General features: G+C 39.9%; 1 protein-coding gene across 1 annotated transcript in view; it reads left to right on the top strand.

Moving 5' to 3' along the window:
* The window catches only part of TUBA8 (tubulin alpha 8), a 59,986-nt gene that overhangs the window by 36,855 nt on the left and 2,113 nt on the right, over positions 1–21,018 (top strand). Inside the window, exons 3-4 of the mRNA XM_053716237.1 lie at positions 15,459–15,607; positions 18,487–19,167. Of these exons, the coding sequence (XP_053572212.1) occupies positions 15,459–15,607; positions 18,487–19,167 (830 nt within the window). The remainder of the gene's footprint in view (positions 1–15,458; positions 15,608–18,486; positions 19,168–21,018) is intronic.

Below are 21,018 nucleotides of genomic sequence, written 5' to 3'. Positions count from 1 at the left end.
ATCTCTTCAGCTAGAACAGCTTTTGAATTATCTGTTTTTTCTTGTGAATCTCTTTTTTCTGATTTTTTTCATCAGGAAAAGGTGGTTTTTGCTGTCCTCATTTCAATTCTTACCTAAAGTTGTAAATTCTAACAAACATTAGGAAGGAATTATTGTTTTCCTAAGACTTCTTTGGTGAGATTCTTACTTTCTATGCTGAAGCTATTCAGATTTCAGATAGACTTCTAGTCTATTTTTTATCTTTTCTGGTTTTAGGAAGGTCAAAAAGCTTCTGCCATTTATTTGGCATCTTGCTTAAACTTTTGATTCATCATGCTTATTTGGAGTCGGGTGGATTCCCGCCTCGGAGGATTACGGCTCATTCTACTAGGTAAGTTTCTACTTCCTGGGCTTTTTAAAGAATGAAGCTTCTGTTGATCAGATTTGCAAAGCAATGACTTGGTCTTCTTTGCATATTTTTACTATGTTCTACCATTTTGATGTTTTCTCTTCTTTAGAAGCAGTTTTGGTAGAATGGTACTTCAGGCAGCTATCTCAGTTTGATTCTTCTGCTTATAATTTCATTTTTTTTCATTATAAAAATTGAAACTTTTTTGATTTGGGTAGTGGATTCATTTTTCAGCGGAATTGGCTGTCTTTATTTTATCCCTCCCTCTCTAGTGACTCTTGCGTGGAAGTACCACATCTTGGGTATTTATTATCCCATACGTCACTAGCTCATGGACTCTTGCTAATTACATGAAAGAAAACATAATTTATGTAAGAACTTACCTGATAAATTCATTTCTTTCATATTAGCAAGAGTCCATGAGGCCCGCCCTTTTTTGTGGTGGTTATGATTTTTTTGTATAAAGCACAATTATTCCAATTCCTTATTTTTTTGATGCTTTCGCTCTTTTCTTATCACCCCACTTCTTGGCTATTCGTTAAACTGAATTGTGGGTATGGTGAGGGGTGCATTTATAGGCATTTTAAGGTTTGGGAAACTTTGCCCCTCCTGGTAGGAATGTATATCCCATACGTCACTAGCTCATGGACTCTTGCTAATATGAAAGAAATGAATTTATCAGGTAAGTTCTTACATAAATTATGTTTTATGTAAGAACTTACCTGATAAATTCACTTCTTTCATATTGGCAAGAGTCCATGAGACCCACCCTTTTTATGGTGGTTATGTTTTTTTGTATAAAGCACAATTATATTTCCAATTCCTTTTTTGATGCTTTTTACTCCTTTTTTCTATCATCCCACTACTTGGCTATTCATTAAACTGAATTGTGGGTGTGGTGAGGGGTGTATTTATAGGCATTTTGAGGTTTGGGAAACTTTGCCCCTCCTGGTAGGATTGTATATCCCATACGTCATTAGCTCATGGACTCTTGCCAACATGAAAGAAATTAATTTATCAGGTAATTTCTTACATAAATGATGTTTTTAGCTTGTGTCCTGCTTTTGCACATCTCTAGTTTACCTATGTTATAAATGTATTACAATGTTAATTTCTTCAGTTGAAGACAATAGCTATTCTGATATCCCAGACTGTCATGATATATAAATACTCAATGCTATTTTGTTATTTTAGCTAGGTACATTTTAATTTAAAATGCATAATATTTATAAATTCAAGAGAATAGCTAAGAAAATCATAGTCTGATTTGAAGAAAAAAAAAATAATTGAAAACTACTATACATTTTTTAAAAATGTTGTTTCATGTTTTTGTCACATACAAGTTACAGTTCTGTCTGTTTTTTTATTTATTTATTTCTCTCTGAAAGATTAGATTTTTAACTATTATTAATAATAATGACATTTAAGAAACGCGTGGGGTTTCACAAACTAACAGGTCACAAAGAGGCTACCATTCTGTGACACTTTCTCCAACATTGGTGTGTCCGGTCCACGGCGTCATCCTTACTTGTGGGATATTCTCTTCCCCAACAGGAAATGGCAAAGAGTCCCAGCAAAGCTGGTCACATGATCCCTCCTAGGCTCCGCCCACCCCAGTCATTCTCTTTGCCGTTGCACAGGCAACATCTCCACGGAGATGGTTAAGAGTTTTTTGGTGTTTAAATGTAGTTTTATTCTTCTATCAAGTGTTTGTTATTTTAAAATAGTGCTGGTATGTACTATTTACTCTGAAACAGAAAAGGATGAAGATTTCTGTTTGTAAGAGGAAGATGATTTTAGCAGACAGTAACTAAAATCGATTGCTGTTTCCACACAGGACTGTTGAGATGAAGTAACTTCAGTTGGGGGAAACAGTTAGCAGTCTTTTCTGCTTAAGGTATGACTAGCCATATTTCTAACAAGACCATGTAATGCTGGAAGGCTGTCATTTCCCCTCATGGGGACCAGTAAGCCATTTTCTTAGTTAAACATAAAAGAATAAAGGGCTTCAAAAAGGGCTTAAAAACTGGTAGACATTTTTCTGGGCTAAAACAATTGCTTTACTAGGCATATTATGCAGATTCTAACTAATTATTGGTATTATAATCTTGGGGAACGTTTAGAAAAACGGTAGGCACTGTGTTGGACACCTTTTTCAGATGGGGGCCTTTCTAGTTATAGACAGAGCCTCATTCTGGGACTGTATAGGGGTTAAATGTAAAAACGGCTCCGGTTCCGTTAATTTAAGGGTTAAAGCTCTGAAATTTGGTGTGCAATACTTTTAATGCTTTAAGACACTGTGGTGAAATTTTGGTGAATTTTGAACAATTCCTTCATACTTTTTCACATATTCAGTAATAAAGTGTTTTCAGTTTGAAAGTGACAGTAACGGTTTTATTTTAAAACTTTTTTGTGCTTTGTTGACAAGTTTAAGCCTGTTTAACATGTCTGTACCGTATGAAAGCCAATGTGTCTCCCCATTTAAATTTATGTGATAATTGTGCCATAGTGTCCAAACAAAGTAAGGACAGTAATGCAACAGATAATGATATTGCCCAAGATGATTCCTCAAATGAGGGGAGTAAACGTGATACTACATCATCCCCTACTGTGTCTACACCAGTTATGCCCACACAGGAGGCCCCTAGTACATCTAGTGCGCCAATACTTATTACCATGCAACAATTAACGGCTGTAATGGATAACTCCATAGCAAATCTTTTATCCAAAATGCCTACTTATCAGAGAAAGCGCGATTGCTCTGTTTTAAACACTGAAGAGCAAGAGGACGCTGATGATAACTGTTCTGACATACCCTCACACCAATCTCAAGGGGCCATGAGGGAGGTTTTGTCTGATGGAGAAATTTCAGATTCAGGAAAAATTTCTCATCAAGCTGAACCTGATGTTGTGACATTTAAATTTAAATTAGAACATCTCCGCGCACTGCTTAAGGAGGTGTTATCTACTCTGGATGATTGTGACAATTTGGTCATTCCAGAGAAATTATGTAAGATGGACAAGTTCCTAGAGGTTCCGGTGCCCCCCGACGCTTTTCCTATACACAAGCGGGTGGCGGACATAGTAAATAAAGAGTGGGAAAGGCCCGGCATACCTTTTGTTCCCCCCCCCTATATTTAAGAAATTATTTCCTATAGTCGACCCCAGAAAGGACTTATGGCAGACAGTCCCCAAGGTCGAGGGGGCGGTTTCTACTCTAAACAAACGCACTACTATTCCTATCGAAGATAGTTGTGCTTTCAAAGATCCTATGGATAAGAAATTAGAGGGTTTGCTTAAAAAGATTTTTGTACAGCAAGGTTACCTTCTACAACCAATTTCATGCATTGTTCCTGTCACTACGGCAGCGTGTTTCTGGTTCGAGGAACTAGAAAAATCGCTCAGTAAAGAATCTTCGTATGAGGAGGTTATGGACAGAGTTCAAGCACTTAAATTGGCTAACTCTTTTGTTTTAGATGCCGCTTTGCAATTAGCTAGATTAGCGGCGAAAAATTCAAGGTTTGCTGTCGTGGCGCGCAGAGTGCTTTGGCTAAAGTCTTGGTCAGCGGATGTGTCTTCCAAGACAAAATTGCTTAACATTCCTTTCAAAGGTAAAACATTATTTGGACCTGATTTGAAAGAGATTATTTCAGACATCACTGGGGGAAAGGGCCACGCCCTCCCACAGGATAGGTCTTTTAAGGCTAATAATAAGCCTAATTTTCGTCCCTTTCGCAGAAACGGACCAGTCTCTAATTCTGTATCCTCTAAGCAAGAGGGTAATACTTCACAACCCAAACCAGCCTGGAAACCAATGCAAGGCTGGAACAAGGGTAAGCAGGCCAAGAAGCCTACCACTGCTACCAAAACAGCATGAAGGGATAGCCCCCGATCCGGGACCGGATCTAGTGGGGGGCAGACTTTCTCTCTTTGCTCAGGCTTGGGCAAGAGATGTTCAGGATCCTTGGGCGCTAGAAATAGTTTCTCAAGGTTATCTCCTGGAATTCAAGGAACTACCCCCAAGGGGAAGGTTCCACAGGTCTCAATTATCTTCAAACCAAATAAAGAGACAGGCATTCTTACATTGTGTAGAAGACCTGTTAAAGATGGGAGTGATACATCCAGTTCCAATAAGAGAACAAGGAATGGGATTTTATTCCAATCTGTTCATAGTTCCCAAAAAAGAGGGAACATTCAGACCAATTTTGGATCTAAAGATCCTAAACAAATTTCTCAGGGTACCATCGTTCAAAATGGAAACTATTCGAACGATCCTACCTACTATCCAGGAAAATCAATTTATGACTACCGTGGATTTAAAGGATGCGTACCTACATATTCCTATCCACAAGGAACATCATCAGTTCCTAAGGTTCGCTTTTCTGGACAAGCATTACCAGTTTGTGGCACTTCCATTCGGATTAGCCACTGCTCCAAGGATTTTCACAAAGGTACTAGGGTCCCTTCTAGCGGTTCTAAGACCAAGGGGCATTGCAGTAGTACCTTACTTGGACGACATCCTGATTCAAGCGTCGTCCCTGTCAAAAGCAAAGGCTCATACGGACATCGTCCTAGCCTTTCTCAGATCTCACGGATGGAAGGTGAACAAAGAAAAAAGTTCTCTGTCCCCGTCAACAAGAGTTCCCTTCTTGGGAACAATAATAGATTCCTTAGAAATGAGGATTTTTCTGACAGAGGTCAGAAAATCAAAACTTCTAAGCTCTTGTCAAGTACTTCATTCTGTTCCTCGTCCTTCCATAGCGCAGTGCATGGAAGTAATAGGATTGATGGTTGCAACAATGGACATAGTTCCTTTTGCACAAATTCATCTAAGACCATTACAACTGTGCATGCTCAGACAGTGGAATGGGGATTATACAGACTTGTCTCCGACGATTCAAGTAGATCAAAAGACCAGAGATTCACTCCGTTGGTGGCTGACCCTGGACAATCTGTCACAGGGAATGAGCTTCCGCAGACCAGAGTGGGTTATTGTCACGACCGACGCCAGCCTAGTGGGCTGGGGCGCGGTCTGGGAATCCCTGAAAGCTCAGGGTCTATGGTCTCGGGAAGAGTCTCTTCTCCCGATAAACATTCTGGAACTGAGAGCGATATTCAATGCTCTCAGAGCTTGGCCTCAACTAGCAAAGGCCAAATTCATAAGGTTTCAGTCAGACAACATGACGACCGTTGCATATATCAATCATCAGGGGGGAACAAGGACTTCCCTGGCGATGAAAGAAGTGACCAAGATAATTCAATGGGCGGAGGATCACTCCTGCCACTTGTCTGCGATCCACATCCCAGGAGTGGAAAATTGGGAAGCGGATTTTCTGAGTCGTCAGACATTCCATCCGGGGGAGTGGGAACTCCATCCGGAAATCTTTGCCCAAATAACTCAATTATGGGGCATTCCAGACATGGATCTGATGGCGTCTCGTCAGAACTTCAAGGTTCCTTGCTACGGGTCCAGATCCAGGGATCCCAAGGCGACCCTAGTAGATGCACTAGTAGCACCTTGGACCTTCAACCTAGCTTATGTATTCCCACCGTTTCCTCTCATCCCCAGGCTGGTAGCCAGGATCAATCAGGAGAGGGCCTCGGTGATCTTGATAGCTCCTGCGTGGCCACGCAGGACTTGGTATGCAGACCTGGTGAATATGTCATCGGCTCCACCATGGAAGCTACCTTTGAGACAGGACCTTCTTGTTCAGGGTCCATTCGAACATCCGAATCTGGTTTCCCTCCAACTGACGGCTTGGAGATTGAACGCTTGATTTTATCAAAGCGTGGGTTTTCAGATTCTGTAATAGATACTCTGATTCAGGCTAGAAAGCCTGTAACTAGAAAAATTTACCATAAAATATGGAAAAAATATATCTGTTGTTGTGAATCTAAAGGATTCCCATGGAACAAGATAAAAATTCCTAAGATTCTATCCTTTCTACAAGAAGGTTTGGAGAAAGGATTATCTGCAAGTTCTCTGAAGGGACAGATCTCTGCTTTATCTGTTTTACTTCACAAAAGACTGGCAGCTGTGCCAGATGTTCAAGCATTTGTTCAGGCTCTGGTTAGGATCAAGCCTGTTTACAGACCTTTGACTCCTCCCTGGAGTCTAAATCTAGTTCTTTCAGTTCTTCAAGGGGTTCCGTTTGAACCCTTACATTCCGTAGATATTAAGTTATTATCTTGGAAAGTTTTGTTTTTGGTTGCAATTTCTTCTGCTAGAAGAGTTTCAGAGTTATCTGCTCTGCAGTGTTCTCCGCCCTATCTGGTGTTCCATGCAGATAAGCCTGGTTTTCTTCCGAAAGTTGTTTCCAACAAAAATATTAACCAGGAGATAGTTGTACCTTCTTTGTGTCCGAATCCAGTTTCAAAGAAGGAACGTTTGTTACACAATTTGGACGTAGTCCGTGCTCTAAAATTCTATTTAGAGGCTACTAAAGATTTCAGACAAACATCTTCCTTGTTTTGTTGTTTATTCTGGTAAAAGGAGAGGTCAAAAAGCGACTTCTACCTCTCTTTCCTTTTGGCTTAAAAGCATTATCCGATTGGCTTATGAGACTGCCGGACGGCAGCCTCCTGAAAGAATCACAGCTCACTCCACTAGGGCTGTGGCTTCCACATGGGCCTTCAAGAACGAAGCTTCTGTTGACCAGATATGTAAGGCAGCGACTTGGTCTTCACTGCACACTTTTGCCAAATTTTACAAATTTGATACTTTTGCTTCTTCGGAGGCTATTTTTGGGAGAAAGGTTTTGCAAGCCGTGGTGCCTTCCATTTAGGTGACCTGATTTGCTCCCTCCCTTCATCCGTGTCCTAAAGCTTTGGTATTGGTTCCCACAAGTAAGGATGACGCCGTGGACCGGACACACCAATGTTGGAGAAAACAGAATTTATGCTTACCTGATAAATTACTTTCTCCAACGGTGTGTCCGGTCCACGGCCCGCCCTGGTTTTTTAATCAGGTCTGATGAATTATTTTCTCTAACTACAGTCACCACGGTATCATATGGTTTCTCCTATATATATTTCCTCCTGTCCGTCGGTCGAATGACTGGGGTGGGCGGAGCCTAGGAGGGATCATGTGACCAGCTTTGCTGGGACTCTTTGCCATTTCCTGTTGGGGAAGAGAATATCCCACAAGTAAGGATGACGCCGTGGACCGGACACACCGTTGGAGAAAGTAATTTATCAGGTAAGCATAAATTCTGTTTTTTAATTTTTGTTACTGTATTCTTTATGCCCTAAAGTCAACAAAATGGTGATATTTCCTTTTTAACTTTTTGTGCACCACACTCAATATAATGTATGATCCAGTTAGATTGATGGAAATTTTGTTTCCATTAAAGGGAGACTAAACCCATTTTTTCTCTTGTTAAGTGTATCCAGTCCACGGATCATCCATTACTTTTGGGATATTAACTCCTCCCCAACAGGAAGTGCAAGAGGATTCACCCAGCAGAGCTGCTATATAGCTCCTCCCCTAACTGCCATTACCAGTCATTCTCTTGCACCCAACGAATAAATAGGATGTGTGAGAGGACTTTGGTGATTATACCATATGATACCGTGGTGACTCTAACTACAGTCACCACAGTATCATATGGTTTCTCCTATATATATTTCCTCCTGTCCGTCGGTCGAATGACTGGGGTGGGCGGAGCCTAGGAGGGATCATGTGACCAGCTTTGCTGGGACTCTTTGCCATTTCCTGTTGGGGAAGAGAATATCCCACAAGTAAGGATGACGCCGTGGACCGGACACACCGTTGGAGAAAGTAATTTATCAGGTAAGCATAAATTCTGTTTTTTAATTTTTGTTACTGTATTCTTTATGCCCTAAAGCCAACAAAATGGTGATATTTCCTTTTTAACTTTTTGTGCACCACACTCAATATAATGTATGATCCAGTTAGATTGATGGAAATTTTGTTTCCATTAAAGGGAGACTAAACCCATTTTTTCTCTTGTTAAGTGTATCCAGTCCACGGATCATCCATTACTTTTGGGATATTAACTCCTCCCCAACAGGAAGTGCAAGAGGATTCACCCAGCAGAGCTGCTATATAGCTCCTCCCCTAACTGCCATTACCAGTCATTCTCTTGCACCCAACGAATAGATAGGATGTGTGAGAGGACTTTGGTGATTATACCATATGATACCGTGGTGACTCTAACTACAGTCACCACGGTATCATATGGTTTCTCCTATATATATTTCCTCCTGTCCGTCGGTCGAATGACTGGGGTGGGCGGAGCCTAGGAGGGATCATGTGACCAGCTTTGCTGGGACTCTTTGCCATTTCCTGTTGGGGAAGAGAATATCCCACAAGTAAGGATGACGCCGTGGACCGGACACACCGTTGGAGAAAGTAATTTATCAGGTAAGCATAAATTCTGTTTTTTAATTTTTGTTACTGTATTCTTTATGCCCTAAAGCCAACAAAATGGTGATATTTCCTTTTTAACTTTTTGTGCACCACACTCAATATAATGTATGATCCAGTTAGATTGATGGAAATTTTGTTTCCATTAAAGGGAGACTAAACCCATTTTTTCTCTTGTTAAGTGTATCCAGTCCACGGATCATCCATTACTTTTGGGATATTAACTCCTCCCCAACAGGAAGTGCAAGAGGATTCACCCAGCAGAGCTGCTATATAGCTCCTCCCCTAACTGCCATTACCAGTCATTCTCTTGCACCCAACGAATAGATAGGATGTGTGAGAGGACTTTGGTGATTATACTTAGTTTCATACCTTCAATCAAAAGTTTGTTATTTTATAATAGCACCGGAGTGTGTTATTCCTTCTCTGGTAGAATTTGAAGAAGAATCTACCTGAGTTTTTCTATGATTTTAGCCGGAGTAGTTAAGATCATATTGCTGTTTCTCGGCCATCTGAGGAGAGGTAAACTTCAGATCAGGGGACAGCGGGCAGATTAATCTGCAAAGAGGTATGTAGCAGCTTATTATTTTCTGACAATGGAATTGATGAGAAAATTCTGCCATACCGATATAATGTAAACTCAGCCTTAAATGCAGTAGCAGCAACTGGTATCAGGCTGTCATGTATGTATATTTTACACTTCAGTATTCTGGGGAATGGCACTTCACTGGAATTATACTGTATGCATAAAACTTTAGCCTAATTTGCAGGGACTAGCAACAGGCTTTTTAATAACACTCAATTTATTAATGTTAAACGTTTTTTGCTGGCATGTAAAATCGTTTAATTTTCTGAGGTACTGGGTGAAAAAATGTTTTGGGCACTATTTTTTTCCACTTGGCAGTCGTTTTATTTAATTTATGACAGTTTACTGATCTCTCTCACTGTTATGTGTGAGGGGGAGGGGCCTTTTTTGGCGCTTTTGCTACGCATCAAAAAATTCAGTCAGAAGTTTATTGTCTTCCCTGCATGATCCGGTTCATCTCTACAGAACTCAGGGGTCTTCAAAACTTGTTTTGAGGGAGGTAATCACTCACAGCAGAGCTGTGAGATTGTAGTTGACTGTGATAAAAAAACGTTTATTTCTGTATTTTTTTTCTGCTATCAGGGTTAGTTATCCTTTGCTAATGGGAGCAATCCTTTGCTAAAATTGTGTTTTTTACAAAGATTTGATGCTATAACTTTTCAGTTTATTAATTTTCAACTGTCATAACTTTTTCTGTGCTTCTTATAGGCACAGTACGTTTTCATATTATAGTAAATTACTTGAAAAGTATTTCCAAGTTGCTAGTTTATTTGCTAGTGTGTTAAACATGTCTGATTCAGAGGAAGATATCTGTGCTATATGTGCTAAAGCCAAAGTGGAGCCCAATAGAAATTTATGTACTAACTGTATTGATGCTACTTTAAATAAAAGTCAATCTGTACAAATTGAACATATTTCACCAAACAACGAGGGGAGAGTTATGCCGACTAACTCGCCTCACGTGTCAGTACCTGCATCTCCCGCTCGGGAGGTGCGTGATATTGTAGCGCCGAGTACATCTGGGCGGCCATTACAAATCACATTACAGGATATGGCTACTGTTATGACTGAAGTTTTGGCTAAATTACCAGAACTAAGAGGTAAGCGTGATCACTCTGGGGTGAGAACAGAGTGCGCTGATAATATTTGGGCCATGTCAGACACTGCGTCACAATTTGCAGAACATGAGGACGGAGAGCTTCATTCTGCGGGTGACGGTTCTGATCCAAACAAACTGGATTCAGATATTTCAAATTTTAAATTTAAGCTGGAAAACCTCCGTGTATTACTAGGGGAGGTGTTAGCGGCTCTGAATGATTGTAACACAGTTGCAATACCAGAGAAAATGTGTAGGTTGGATAAATATTTTGCGGTACCGGCGAGTACTGACGTTTTTCCTATACCTAAGAGACTTACTGAAATTGTTACTAAGGAGTGGGATAGACCCGTTGTGCCGTTCTCACCCCCTCCGATATTTAGAAAGATGTTTCCAATAGACGCCACCACACGGGACTTATGGCAAACGGTCCCTAAGGTGGAGGGAGCAGTTTCTACTTTAGCTAAGCGTACCACTATCCCGGTGGAGGATAGCTGTGCCTTTTCAGATCCAATGGATAAAAAGTTAGAGGGTTACCTTAAGAAAATGTTTGTTCAACAAGGTTTTATATTGCAACCTCTTGCATGCATTGCGCCTGTCACGGCTGCAGCAGCATTTTGGTTTGAGTCTCTGGAAGAGACACTTGAATCAGCTCCATTAGATGAGATTACACACAAGTTTAAAGCCCTTAAGTTAGCTAACTCATTTATTTCAGATGCCGTAGTACATTTAACTAAACTTACGGCTAAGAATTCCGGATTCGCCATTCAGGCACGCAGAGCACTGTGGCTAAAATCCTGGTCAGCTGACGTTACTTCTAAATCTAAATTGCTTAATATACCTTTCAAAGGGCAGACCTTATTCGGGCCCGGGTTGAAAGAAATTATCGCTGACATTACAGGAGGTAAAGGCCATGCCCTGCCTCGAGACAGAGCCAAACCTAAGGCTAGACAGTCTAATTTTCGTTCCTTTCGTAATTTCAAAGCAGGAGCAGCATCAACTTCCTCTGCACCAAAACAGGAAGGAGCTGTTGCTCGCTACAGACAAGGCTGGAGACCTAACCAGTCCTGGAACAAGGGCAAGCAGGCCAGGAAACCTGCTGCTGCCCCTAAGACAGCATGAATCGAGGGCCCCCGATCCGGGAACGGATCTAGTGGGGGGCAGACTTTCTCTCTTCGCCCAGGCTTGGGCAAGAGATGTCCAGGATCCCTGGGCGTTAGAGATCATATCTCAGGGATACCTTCTAGACTTCAAATTCTCTCCCCCAAGAGGGAGATTTCATCTGTCAAGGTTGTCAACAAACCAAATAAAGAAAGAGGCGTTTCTACGCTGCGTACAAGATCTTTTATTAATGGGAGTGATCCATCCGGTTCCGCGGTCGGAACAAGGACAAGGGTTTTACTCAAATCTGTTTGTGGTTCCCAAAAAAGAGGGAACTTTCAGGCCAATCTTGGATTTAAAGATCCTAAACAAATTCCTAAGAGTTCCATCGTTCAAAATGGAAACTATTCGGACAATTTTACCCATGATCCAAAAGGGTCAGTACATGACCACAGTGGATTTAAAGGATGCTTACCTTCACATACCGATTCACAAAGATCATTACCGGTATCTAAGGTTTGCCTTTCTAGACAGGCATTACCAGTTTGTAGCTCTTCCATTCGGATTGGCTACGGCTCCGAGAATCTTCACAAAGGTTCTGGGTGCTCTTCTGGCGGTACTAAGACCGCGAGGAATTGCGGTAGCTCCGTACCTAGACGACATTCTGATACAAGCTTCAAGCTTTCAAACTGCCAAGTCTCATACAGAGTTAGTACTGGCATTTCTAAGGTCGCATGGATGGAAGGTGAACGAAAAGAAGAGTTCTCTCTTTCCACTCACAAGAGTTCCCTTCTTGGGGACTCTTATAGATTCTGTAGAAATGAAGATTTACCTGACAGAAGACAGGTTAACAAAGCTTCAAAATGCATGCCGTGTCCTTCATTCCATTCAACACCCGTCAGTAGCTCAATGCATGGAGGTGATCGGCTTAATGGTAGCAGCAATGGACATAGTACCCTTTGCACGCCTACATCTCAGACCGCTGCAATTGTGCATGCTAAGTCAGTGGAATGGGGATTACTCAGACTTGTCCCCTACTCTGAATCTGGATCAAGAGACCAGAAATTCTCTTCTATGGTGGCTTTCTCGGCCACATCTGTCCAGGGGGATGCCATTCAGCAGGCCGGACTGGACAATTGTAACAACAGACGCCAGGCTACTAGGTTGGGGCGCTGTCTGGAATTCTCTGAAGGCTCAGGGACAATGGAATCAGGAGGAGAGTCTCCTACCAATAAACATTCTGCAATTGAGAGCAGTTCTCAATGCCCTTCTGGCTTGGCCCCAGTTAACAACTCGGGGGTTCATCAGGTTTCAGTCGGACAACATCACGACTGTAGCTTACATCAACCATCAGGGAGGGACAAGAAGCTCCCTAGCAATGATGGAAGTATCAAAGATAATTCGCTGGGCAGAGTCTCACTCTTGCCACCTGTCAGCAATCCACATCCCGGGAGTGGAGAACTGGGAGGCGGATTTCTTAAGTCGTCAGACTTTTCATCCGGGGGAGTGGGAACTTCATCCGGAGGTCTTTGCCCAAATACTTCGACGTTGGGGCAAACCAGAGATAGATCTCATGGCGTCTCGACAGAACGCCAAGCTTCCTCGTTACGGGTCCAGATCCAGGGATCCGGGAGCGGTTCTGATAGATGCTTTGACAGCACCTTGGACCTTCGGGATGGCTTATGTGTTTCCACCCTTCCCGATGCTTCCTCGATTGATTGCCAGAATCAAACAGGAGAGAGCATCAGTGATTCTAATAGCGCCTGCATGGCCACGCAGGACTTGGTATGCAGATCTAGTGGACATGTCATCCTGTCCACCTTGGTCGCTACCTCTGAAACAGGACCTTCTGATCCAGGGTCCCTTCAAACATCAAAATCTAATTTCTCTGAAGCTGACTGCTTGGAAATTGAACGCTTGATTTTATCAAAACGTGGTTTTTCTGAGTCAGTTATTGATACCTTAATACAGGCTAGGAAGCCTGTTACCAGAAAGATTTACCATAAGATATGGCGCAAATACTTATATTGGTGCGAATCCAAGAGTTACTCATGGAGTAAGGTTAGGATTCCGAGGATATTGTCTTTTCTACAAGAAGGTTTAGAAAAGGGTTTATCCGCTAGTTCCTTAAAGGGACAGATTTCAGCTCTGTCCATTCTTTTACACAAACGTCTGTCAGAAGTTCCGGACGTTCAAGCTTTTTGTCAGGCTTTAGCTAGGATCAAGCCTGTGTTTAAAACTGTTGCTCCACCATGGAGTTTGAACTTAGTTCTTAATGTTTTACAGGGGGTTCCGTTTGAACCCCTTCATTCCATTGATATCAAGTTGTTATCTTCGAAAGTTCTGTTTTTAATGGCGATTTCCTCGGCTCGAAGAGTCTCTGAGTTATCTGCCTTACATTGTGATTCTCCTTATCTGATTTTTCATTCAGACAAGGTAGTTCTGCGTACTAAACCTGGGTTCCTACCTAAGGTGTTCACTAACAGGAATATCAATCAAGAGATTGTGGTTCCATCTTTGTGTCCTAATCCTTCTTCGAAAAAGGAACGTCTGCTACACAATCTAGATGTAGTCCGTGCCCTGAAATTTTATCTACAGGCAACTAAGGATTTTCGACAAACGTCTTCCCTGTTTGTCGTTTATTCTGGTCAGAGGAGAGGTCAAAAAGCTTCGGCTACCTCTCTCTCCTTTTGGCTTCGTAGCATAATACGGTTAGCCTATGAGACTGCTGGACAGCAGCCTCCTGAAAGAATTACAGCACATTCTACTAGAGCTGTGGCTTCCACTTGGGCCTTTAAGAATGAGGCTTCTGTTGAACAGATTTGCAAGGCTGCAACTTGGTCTTCTCTTCATACTTTTTCCAAATTTTACAAATTTGACACTTTTGCTTCTTCGGAGGCTGTTTTTGGGAGAAAGGTTCTTCAGGCAGTGGTTCCTTCCGTATAAAGAGCCTGCCTGTCCCTCCCGTCATCCGTGTACTTTAGCTTTGGTATTGGTATCCCATAAGTAATGGATGATCCGTGGACTGGATACACTTAACAAGAGAAAACATAATTTATGCTTACCTGATAAATTTATTTCTCTTGTAGTGTATCCAGTCCACGGCCCGCCCTGTCACTTTAAGGCAGGTAATTTTTCCATTAAACTACAGTCACCACTGCACCCTATGGTTTTCCTTTCTCTGCATGTTTTTGGTCGAATGACTGGTAATGGCAGTTAGGGGAGGAGCTATATAGCAGCTCTGCTGGGTGAATCCTCTTGCACTTCCTGTTGGGGAGGAGTTAATATCCCATAAGTAATGGATGATCCGTGGACTGGATACACTACAAGAGAAATAAATTTATCAGGTAAGCATAAATTATGTTTTTTTCTTTCATGATTCAGATAGAGCATGCAATTTTAAGCAACTCCTTTTATCAATTTGTCTTTGTTCTCTTGGTATCTTTATTTGAAAAAGCAGAAATGTAAGCTTAGTAGCCAGCCCATTTTTGATTGAGCACCTGGGTAGAGCTTGCTGATTGGTAGCTAAATGTAGACCTTGGTGTCCTTCACTATGGTCTGTACTTTGGAAAATGTCCGCCACAGCTTTGGTCCATGCGTATCCCTGCTCCTTATATAATTAGATGAACAATATCTTTAAATAACCCAAACTTATTTAATGATATAAAGAGATTGTCCCATATAGAATCAAAAGCCTTTTTGGCATCAACAGTAATTAATAAATTACATTGTAATGAGAATACAAAAATGTGTAAAATGTTGAGTTTTGCATATTAAACAAGAGATGGGTCCATAACTATTTGTATTGTAACCGTGTCAGACAAGTAAGGATGGCAAATATGTGTTATTATACAATCAATGCTTTCAGTATTTGATCTGAGCTTTGCTTCTCATTCAGATGAAATTCAAACTGGGACATTTCGCAAGCTGTTCCACCAAGAGCACTTTATTACTGGTAAAGAAGATGCAGCCAATAATTATGCCAGGGGCCATTATACCATTGGCAAGCAGATCATTGACCTGGTGACAGATCATATTCGCAAGCTGGTAAGATCTTGGCTGTAAAGACTAATACTTCTATTACATGTAATTCTCTTTTTGCAGGTGGGCCTGAAATAGGGACACTGTACTCTATATTATACCTGAAGGAACAGCATTTACACGTCAAATATATATATATATATATATATGCTTGTGTAAACTGAAACTCATACTGCATGCATCACTGTTTTTGTACTGACCACTACTCCTCACTGGCTGATAAGAACAACTGTATCTGCAAGTGTGGCAAAAATAAAACAGAAAAGTTTTGTTTTATTATTTTTTTGTTTATCTTTTTCTCTGTTTTTATTACTATAGCGTCCCTTTAAAGTCTTGGATTTCAATTTTTTGTTGTTGTATGAGACAACCTCAGTATGTGCTATAAGTGTACGTGTGTGTCTCATTATGGCCCAGATATTCAAAAGATTATCATAGAGACAGGAAAATGGTTGCCCTTGGAATATATTGCACTACTGGCGATGTATCCCAATTAAAATGCAGGTTACTCCCACAGAACGCCCAGCTAACTCCCACAGAACATCTACATCTATGTTATGTCTTCGCTCTACCTTGCTAATAAAAGCAAAAAAAAAAAAAACTATTATAACTATAGGAGATATGCCAATACTTGTATATACAATGTTTAAATGATATGCATTTTTCCTGTATAATGCATATTCATTTAAGTATTGTATAGATTTTTGTTTTTTAAAAATGAACACGCAAAAACAAAAAATCAATACAATACTTAAATTAATATGCATTATACAAGAAAATGCATATAATGTGTGTGTGTGTGTATATATATATATATATATATATATATATATATATATATATATATATATATATAAAAACACATACATACTGCTCCTCTAAACTATTAACCCCTTACTCATCCTTCCCCCCAGTGCATTCTTAACTCCGCTACACTCTTAACCCCTAATCTGCCATAACCTATTTACTCCTAACCTATAAACCCTAAACCGCCAATACGCCACCGCAAAAAACCTACACTACTTGACTCTAAACAGCCTAAAAAAACATTGCATAAACCGCCTTAACTATTAACTCCCAAAGAGCAAACACCTATCTCCCTGATCCCCCGCAAACAGTTCTCTATCCCTCCCCCTCTATCTAATAGACACCATCTTAAGTAATGGTATTATGATTATTATTATTATCTATAGAATTCTCTTTTTCTGTAGTGTAGTAATCCCCCCATACCAACCCCACACCAATTGTTACTGGGGGCCCCCCTCCCTTACCCATTTCTGTAGTGTAGCAGACCATCCCTCCACTTCCCTCAACAAAAATGTTTTTCCGTAGGTAGGGAATCCCTCTCCTTCCTCCTCCTCCTGCGATGCACCACCCGCCCGCCTACCTCCTTCCACTCACACCACCCTCGGCAGCACCACAAGCCAATGCAAACAGTGACACAGAGTGTCACTGTTTGCGTCTGTGATCTATCTTCATATGATTAAGGGATCACGATCAGCGTTTCCTTATCATATGAAGGCAGATGCCTTCTGCCTCTGGCTGCAGTCTTAGCTGTCAGAGATAAAAGCCGGGACACGGGATAAGACAGAAGGATTGACATAGCTACTACATCAACAGGGTACGCTAAGCAAAGTACCCTGTGACGTAATAGCTATGTCCAATAGGCTTAAGGGGTTAAATTCAGGAGGTAAATACAGTAACTTTCAATATACATGCCAGATGCACGCTCTCTTGCAAGTCTTGGGAAAAGCCTCCTGATTTTACAATAAGATGTGGTTACTGAGGAAAAGTTGAGGAAAAATATCTTTCTTTTTTACATGGAGATGTTCAGGTGATATTTTCTAGTCAGCTTTCTACAGATATTCTGCATCCATTTCAATTGATTCAGTATTTGGTTAACATGTCCATATAAGTCCCCTAAATGACAACTTTCCTTATCCTGACTACAATAAAGAGCATGTAATAATGGACTGTCTTGCAACTATAAGAATTGGTGATGCTAAAGAAATGCACCCACAGTATCTCCCTAAAACTGGCACTTCAGCCAAAGGGCAAACATTTATCTTAATTTTAAGCATACGCTTTTTATAAAGTCAGCCAAACAGCATAAACATCTGAGATGTGTCACTTCAATTGCTGTTATTTTGACAAGTAAAATTCCTCTCCTGTCAAGTTGTTCCTGTCCTTTATATTATAGTACATTCCCATGAAAAGAGTCAATTTCCTGAAACTGGTAATGCAGCTTTGTTGCTCCTCCCTGTAAATGATAAAGAAAATTAATAAGTTGGTGAGCAATACCTCTTGTTTATGTAAAAAAAGAATTATTATTTCAATGAACATTTGAGCTAACGCTATATTTTGATGTGTTTAGATGTCACTGTATAAGGATTTTACACAAATAAAATGATAGAATTCTGAACTTTATTTATGCTCAAATTATGTTGGAAGGAAGCTAAAACACACAATTGAATATAAAATATATTACCTCTCTATAAGGGAATAATAACACTTGATTAGATGGTAAGCTCTTCAGTGCAGGGTCTTCCTCCACTTGTATTTGTTTTGTTTAGTGTGTTTTATTTACCCATATTTCTATTTTACCAAGAATCAATGTCATTGTGCTATACCTAGTCAAGTACCCAGCGATACAGAATTCTGCATCAATTTACATATAAATCATGATGACTGCCCTAATACTAATAATAATCAGATAAATGGCCAGTATGTTTTATCGTCAAATGTAACCAACCACTTTGGAGAAAATAAGTATTTCTTTAAAACAACACACATTTTATATTTATGGGGGGGGGGGGGGAAATGTTATGTTATGTGAGATGACTTCTAACAAAACTATATATAAATAAACCATATGTCCTTCCTTTCAGAGTGATGGCTGCTCAAGATTGCAAGGATTTTTGATTTTCCACAGTCTTGGAGGGGGTACGGGTTCAGGATTCACATCCCTTCTCATGGAACAACTCTCAATTGAATATAGCAGGAAATCCAAACTGCAATTTGCCATATATCCATCCCCACAGGTCTTCACAGCAGTGGTGGAACCATACAACTCAATTCTGACCACACACACCACTATGGACCACTCTGATTGTGTCTTTATGATGGATAATGAAGCCATTTTTGACATCTGTCAGAGTAACCTTGGCATTGATTTACCATCTTATGAAGACCTTAATCGGCTCATCAGCCAGATCGTTTCTTCCATTACAACTTCACTGCGATTTAGTGGGTCCCTCAATGTTGACTTGTCAGAATTCCAGACCAATCTTGTGCCATATCCACGCATCCACTTTCCTCTGGTGACCTATGCACCTATCATCTCAGCAGAAAAGGCAATACTTGAGCAACTGTCCGTGGTGCAAATCACCAGTACCTGTTTTGAGCCACATAATCAAATGGTAAAATGTGATCCACGGCATGGGAAATGCATGGCCTGCTGCATGTTATATAGAGGTGATGTTGTACCCAAGGATGTCAATATGGCAATTGCCACCATCAAGGCAAAAAGAAGTATACAATTTGTGGACTGGTGCCCCACTGGATTCAAGGTGAGTACTTGAAGTGAGTAGCTTTCAATACGTGAAAAAAATTATATTATGAAAATGTACATATGTGATCATGTAAAACTGTGATAGGTTAATCCATTTTGTAAATGGAAAAAATGTTGAAATGGTCCATAGGTCACAGCTGTGGGTTGTCAATAGACAGAACTCCAAACCTGTCCTACAGAATATGTTTTTAAGCTCTCTGATTTTACAAAACTTTTGAAATATTAGACATATTGGGCCAGATTACGAGTGGAGCGCAAACGTTTGAATGGGTTTATCTCAGGGGGTTGCGCTCATCGGGATTACCGCTCATATTAAGTAATAGTGATTCACGCTAGAATAATTACCGTGACTTCAGAGTGCTGGTTAACGATTATGCAAAACAAAAAAGATACACAAAACACATCAAAAATACATTACAAAGTATAGTTACACTCACAATAACACTATCTAATAAATTTTTTTTTAAAAAATTTACACAAAAGTTATAAAGGATCAAAGATAGGAGGTTTCAGGTGTTAGGAAAAAAAAAGGCAGGCTAAGGGCTTTAACACTGAGATACATACATATACATTTCTAAATATGTTTATGTATGTATGTATTTATGTGTGTATATATGTATTTACAGACATATATAGACACATAAATACATATGTATACATATATAGGCATATATATATAAGTGCATTATAGCCCTTTGCAGTTAAGTAGATGAAAACATGTTAAAGCTTATTTATGCAATATTCATATTTAATAAAGTGTTATACTGTGTATTTAATGTAAATATTTCACATTCCAATGTTCTTCACATAGCAGAATATGTTTTATGTATTATAAATAGACATTCCTAAATATATCTGTTTATATCTATACCTATATATATATATATATATATATATCTATATATATATCTATATATCTATATATCTATATATCTATATATATATATATATATATATGTATATATATATATATATATGTATAGGTTACTTAGTCCAAGTGGATTAGGCACACCAAACAAGTAAAGTTTGCCAAGTCTTTCCATATACTCATATTTCAACGATGAAGACTCAGTATTTCTCCAAATTAAATGTTTCTTTATTTAAAATGAGTTACATCCATTCCAACGTTTCAGCTCTTAGCCCACACCTGGGCCTTCCTCAAGTTATATATAGGTATAGATATATAAGGCCAGACTACAAGTGGAGATCCAGCGATATTAGCGCTCCACTTCGTAATACCAGCACACGATAATGTGCGCTGGTATTAAAAGTTAATTGCAAGGAAGCATTGTGCTCAAGAAAGCATGCTTCTATAGGATCCTATGGGAGATTAGTTCTGGTGCCGTCGGCATCAGAACCTCGTGCAGTGAAGGAGGTAAGTAGTGCAGTGATAGGCAGCATTTTCTAATATATATGTATATTAATATATATACACATATTAACACATAAATATATATGTATATAATCATATACATATATATTTACATTGCGGTCTAACGCCCCAGTCCCACCAACTTTAAAAGCCCCCAAATTGCCTAGTGCCAACCAATGATTTAGCGCTCCACTTGTAATCTAGCCCATAATGTACAAAAAAAAAATCAGATAAATGTAGAAATATTTATTTATGAATAAATAGAACATATTCTTGTATGTGAAGAACATTGGAATGTGAAATATTCATATTTTTATGTCGGGTTAGCGCACATAAGATTATGTGATCAGGTTAGCGCAAATGGGGTATTAGGTTTTTCTTCCACTTTTTTTCTCCATTCTTCTCTATGGGGGATTACGTGAGCATGCAAGTGATATTTGAAGTTTGGCTTTATGTGCGCAAAAGGTTTCTAGCGCA

The sequence above is a fragment of the Bombina bombina genome, chromosome 6 (assembly GCF_027579735.1).
Source record: "Bombina bombina isolate aBomBom1 chromosome 6, aBomBom1.pri, whole genome shotgun sequence".
NCBI lineage: Eukaryota > Metazoa > Chordata > Amphibia > Anura > Bombinatoridae > Bombina > Bombina bombina.
The sequence above is the reverse complement of the archived record's forward strand: the minus strand, read 5'-3'. Positions and strand labels throughout refer to the sequence as shown.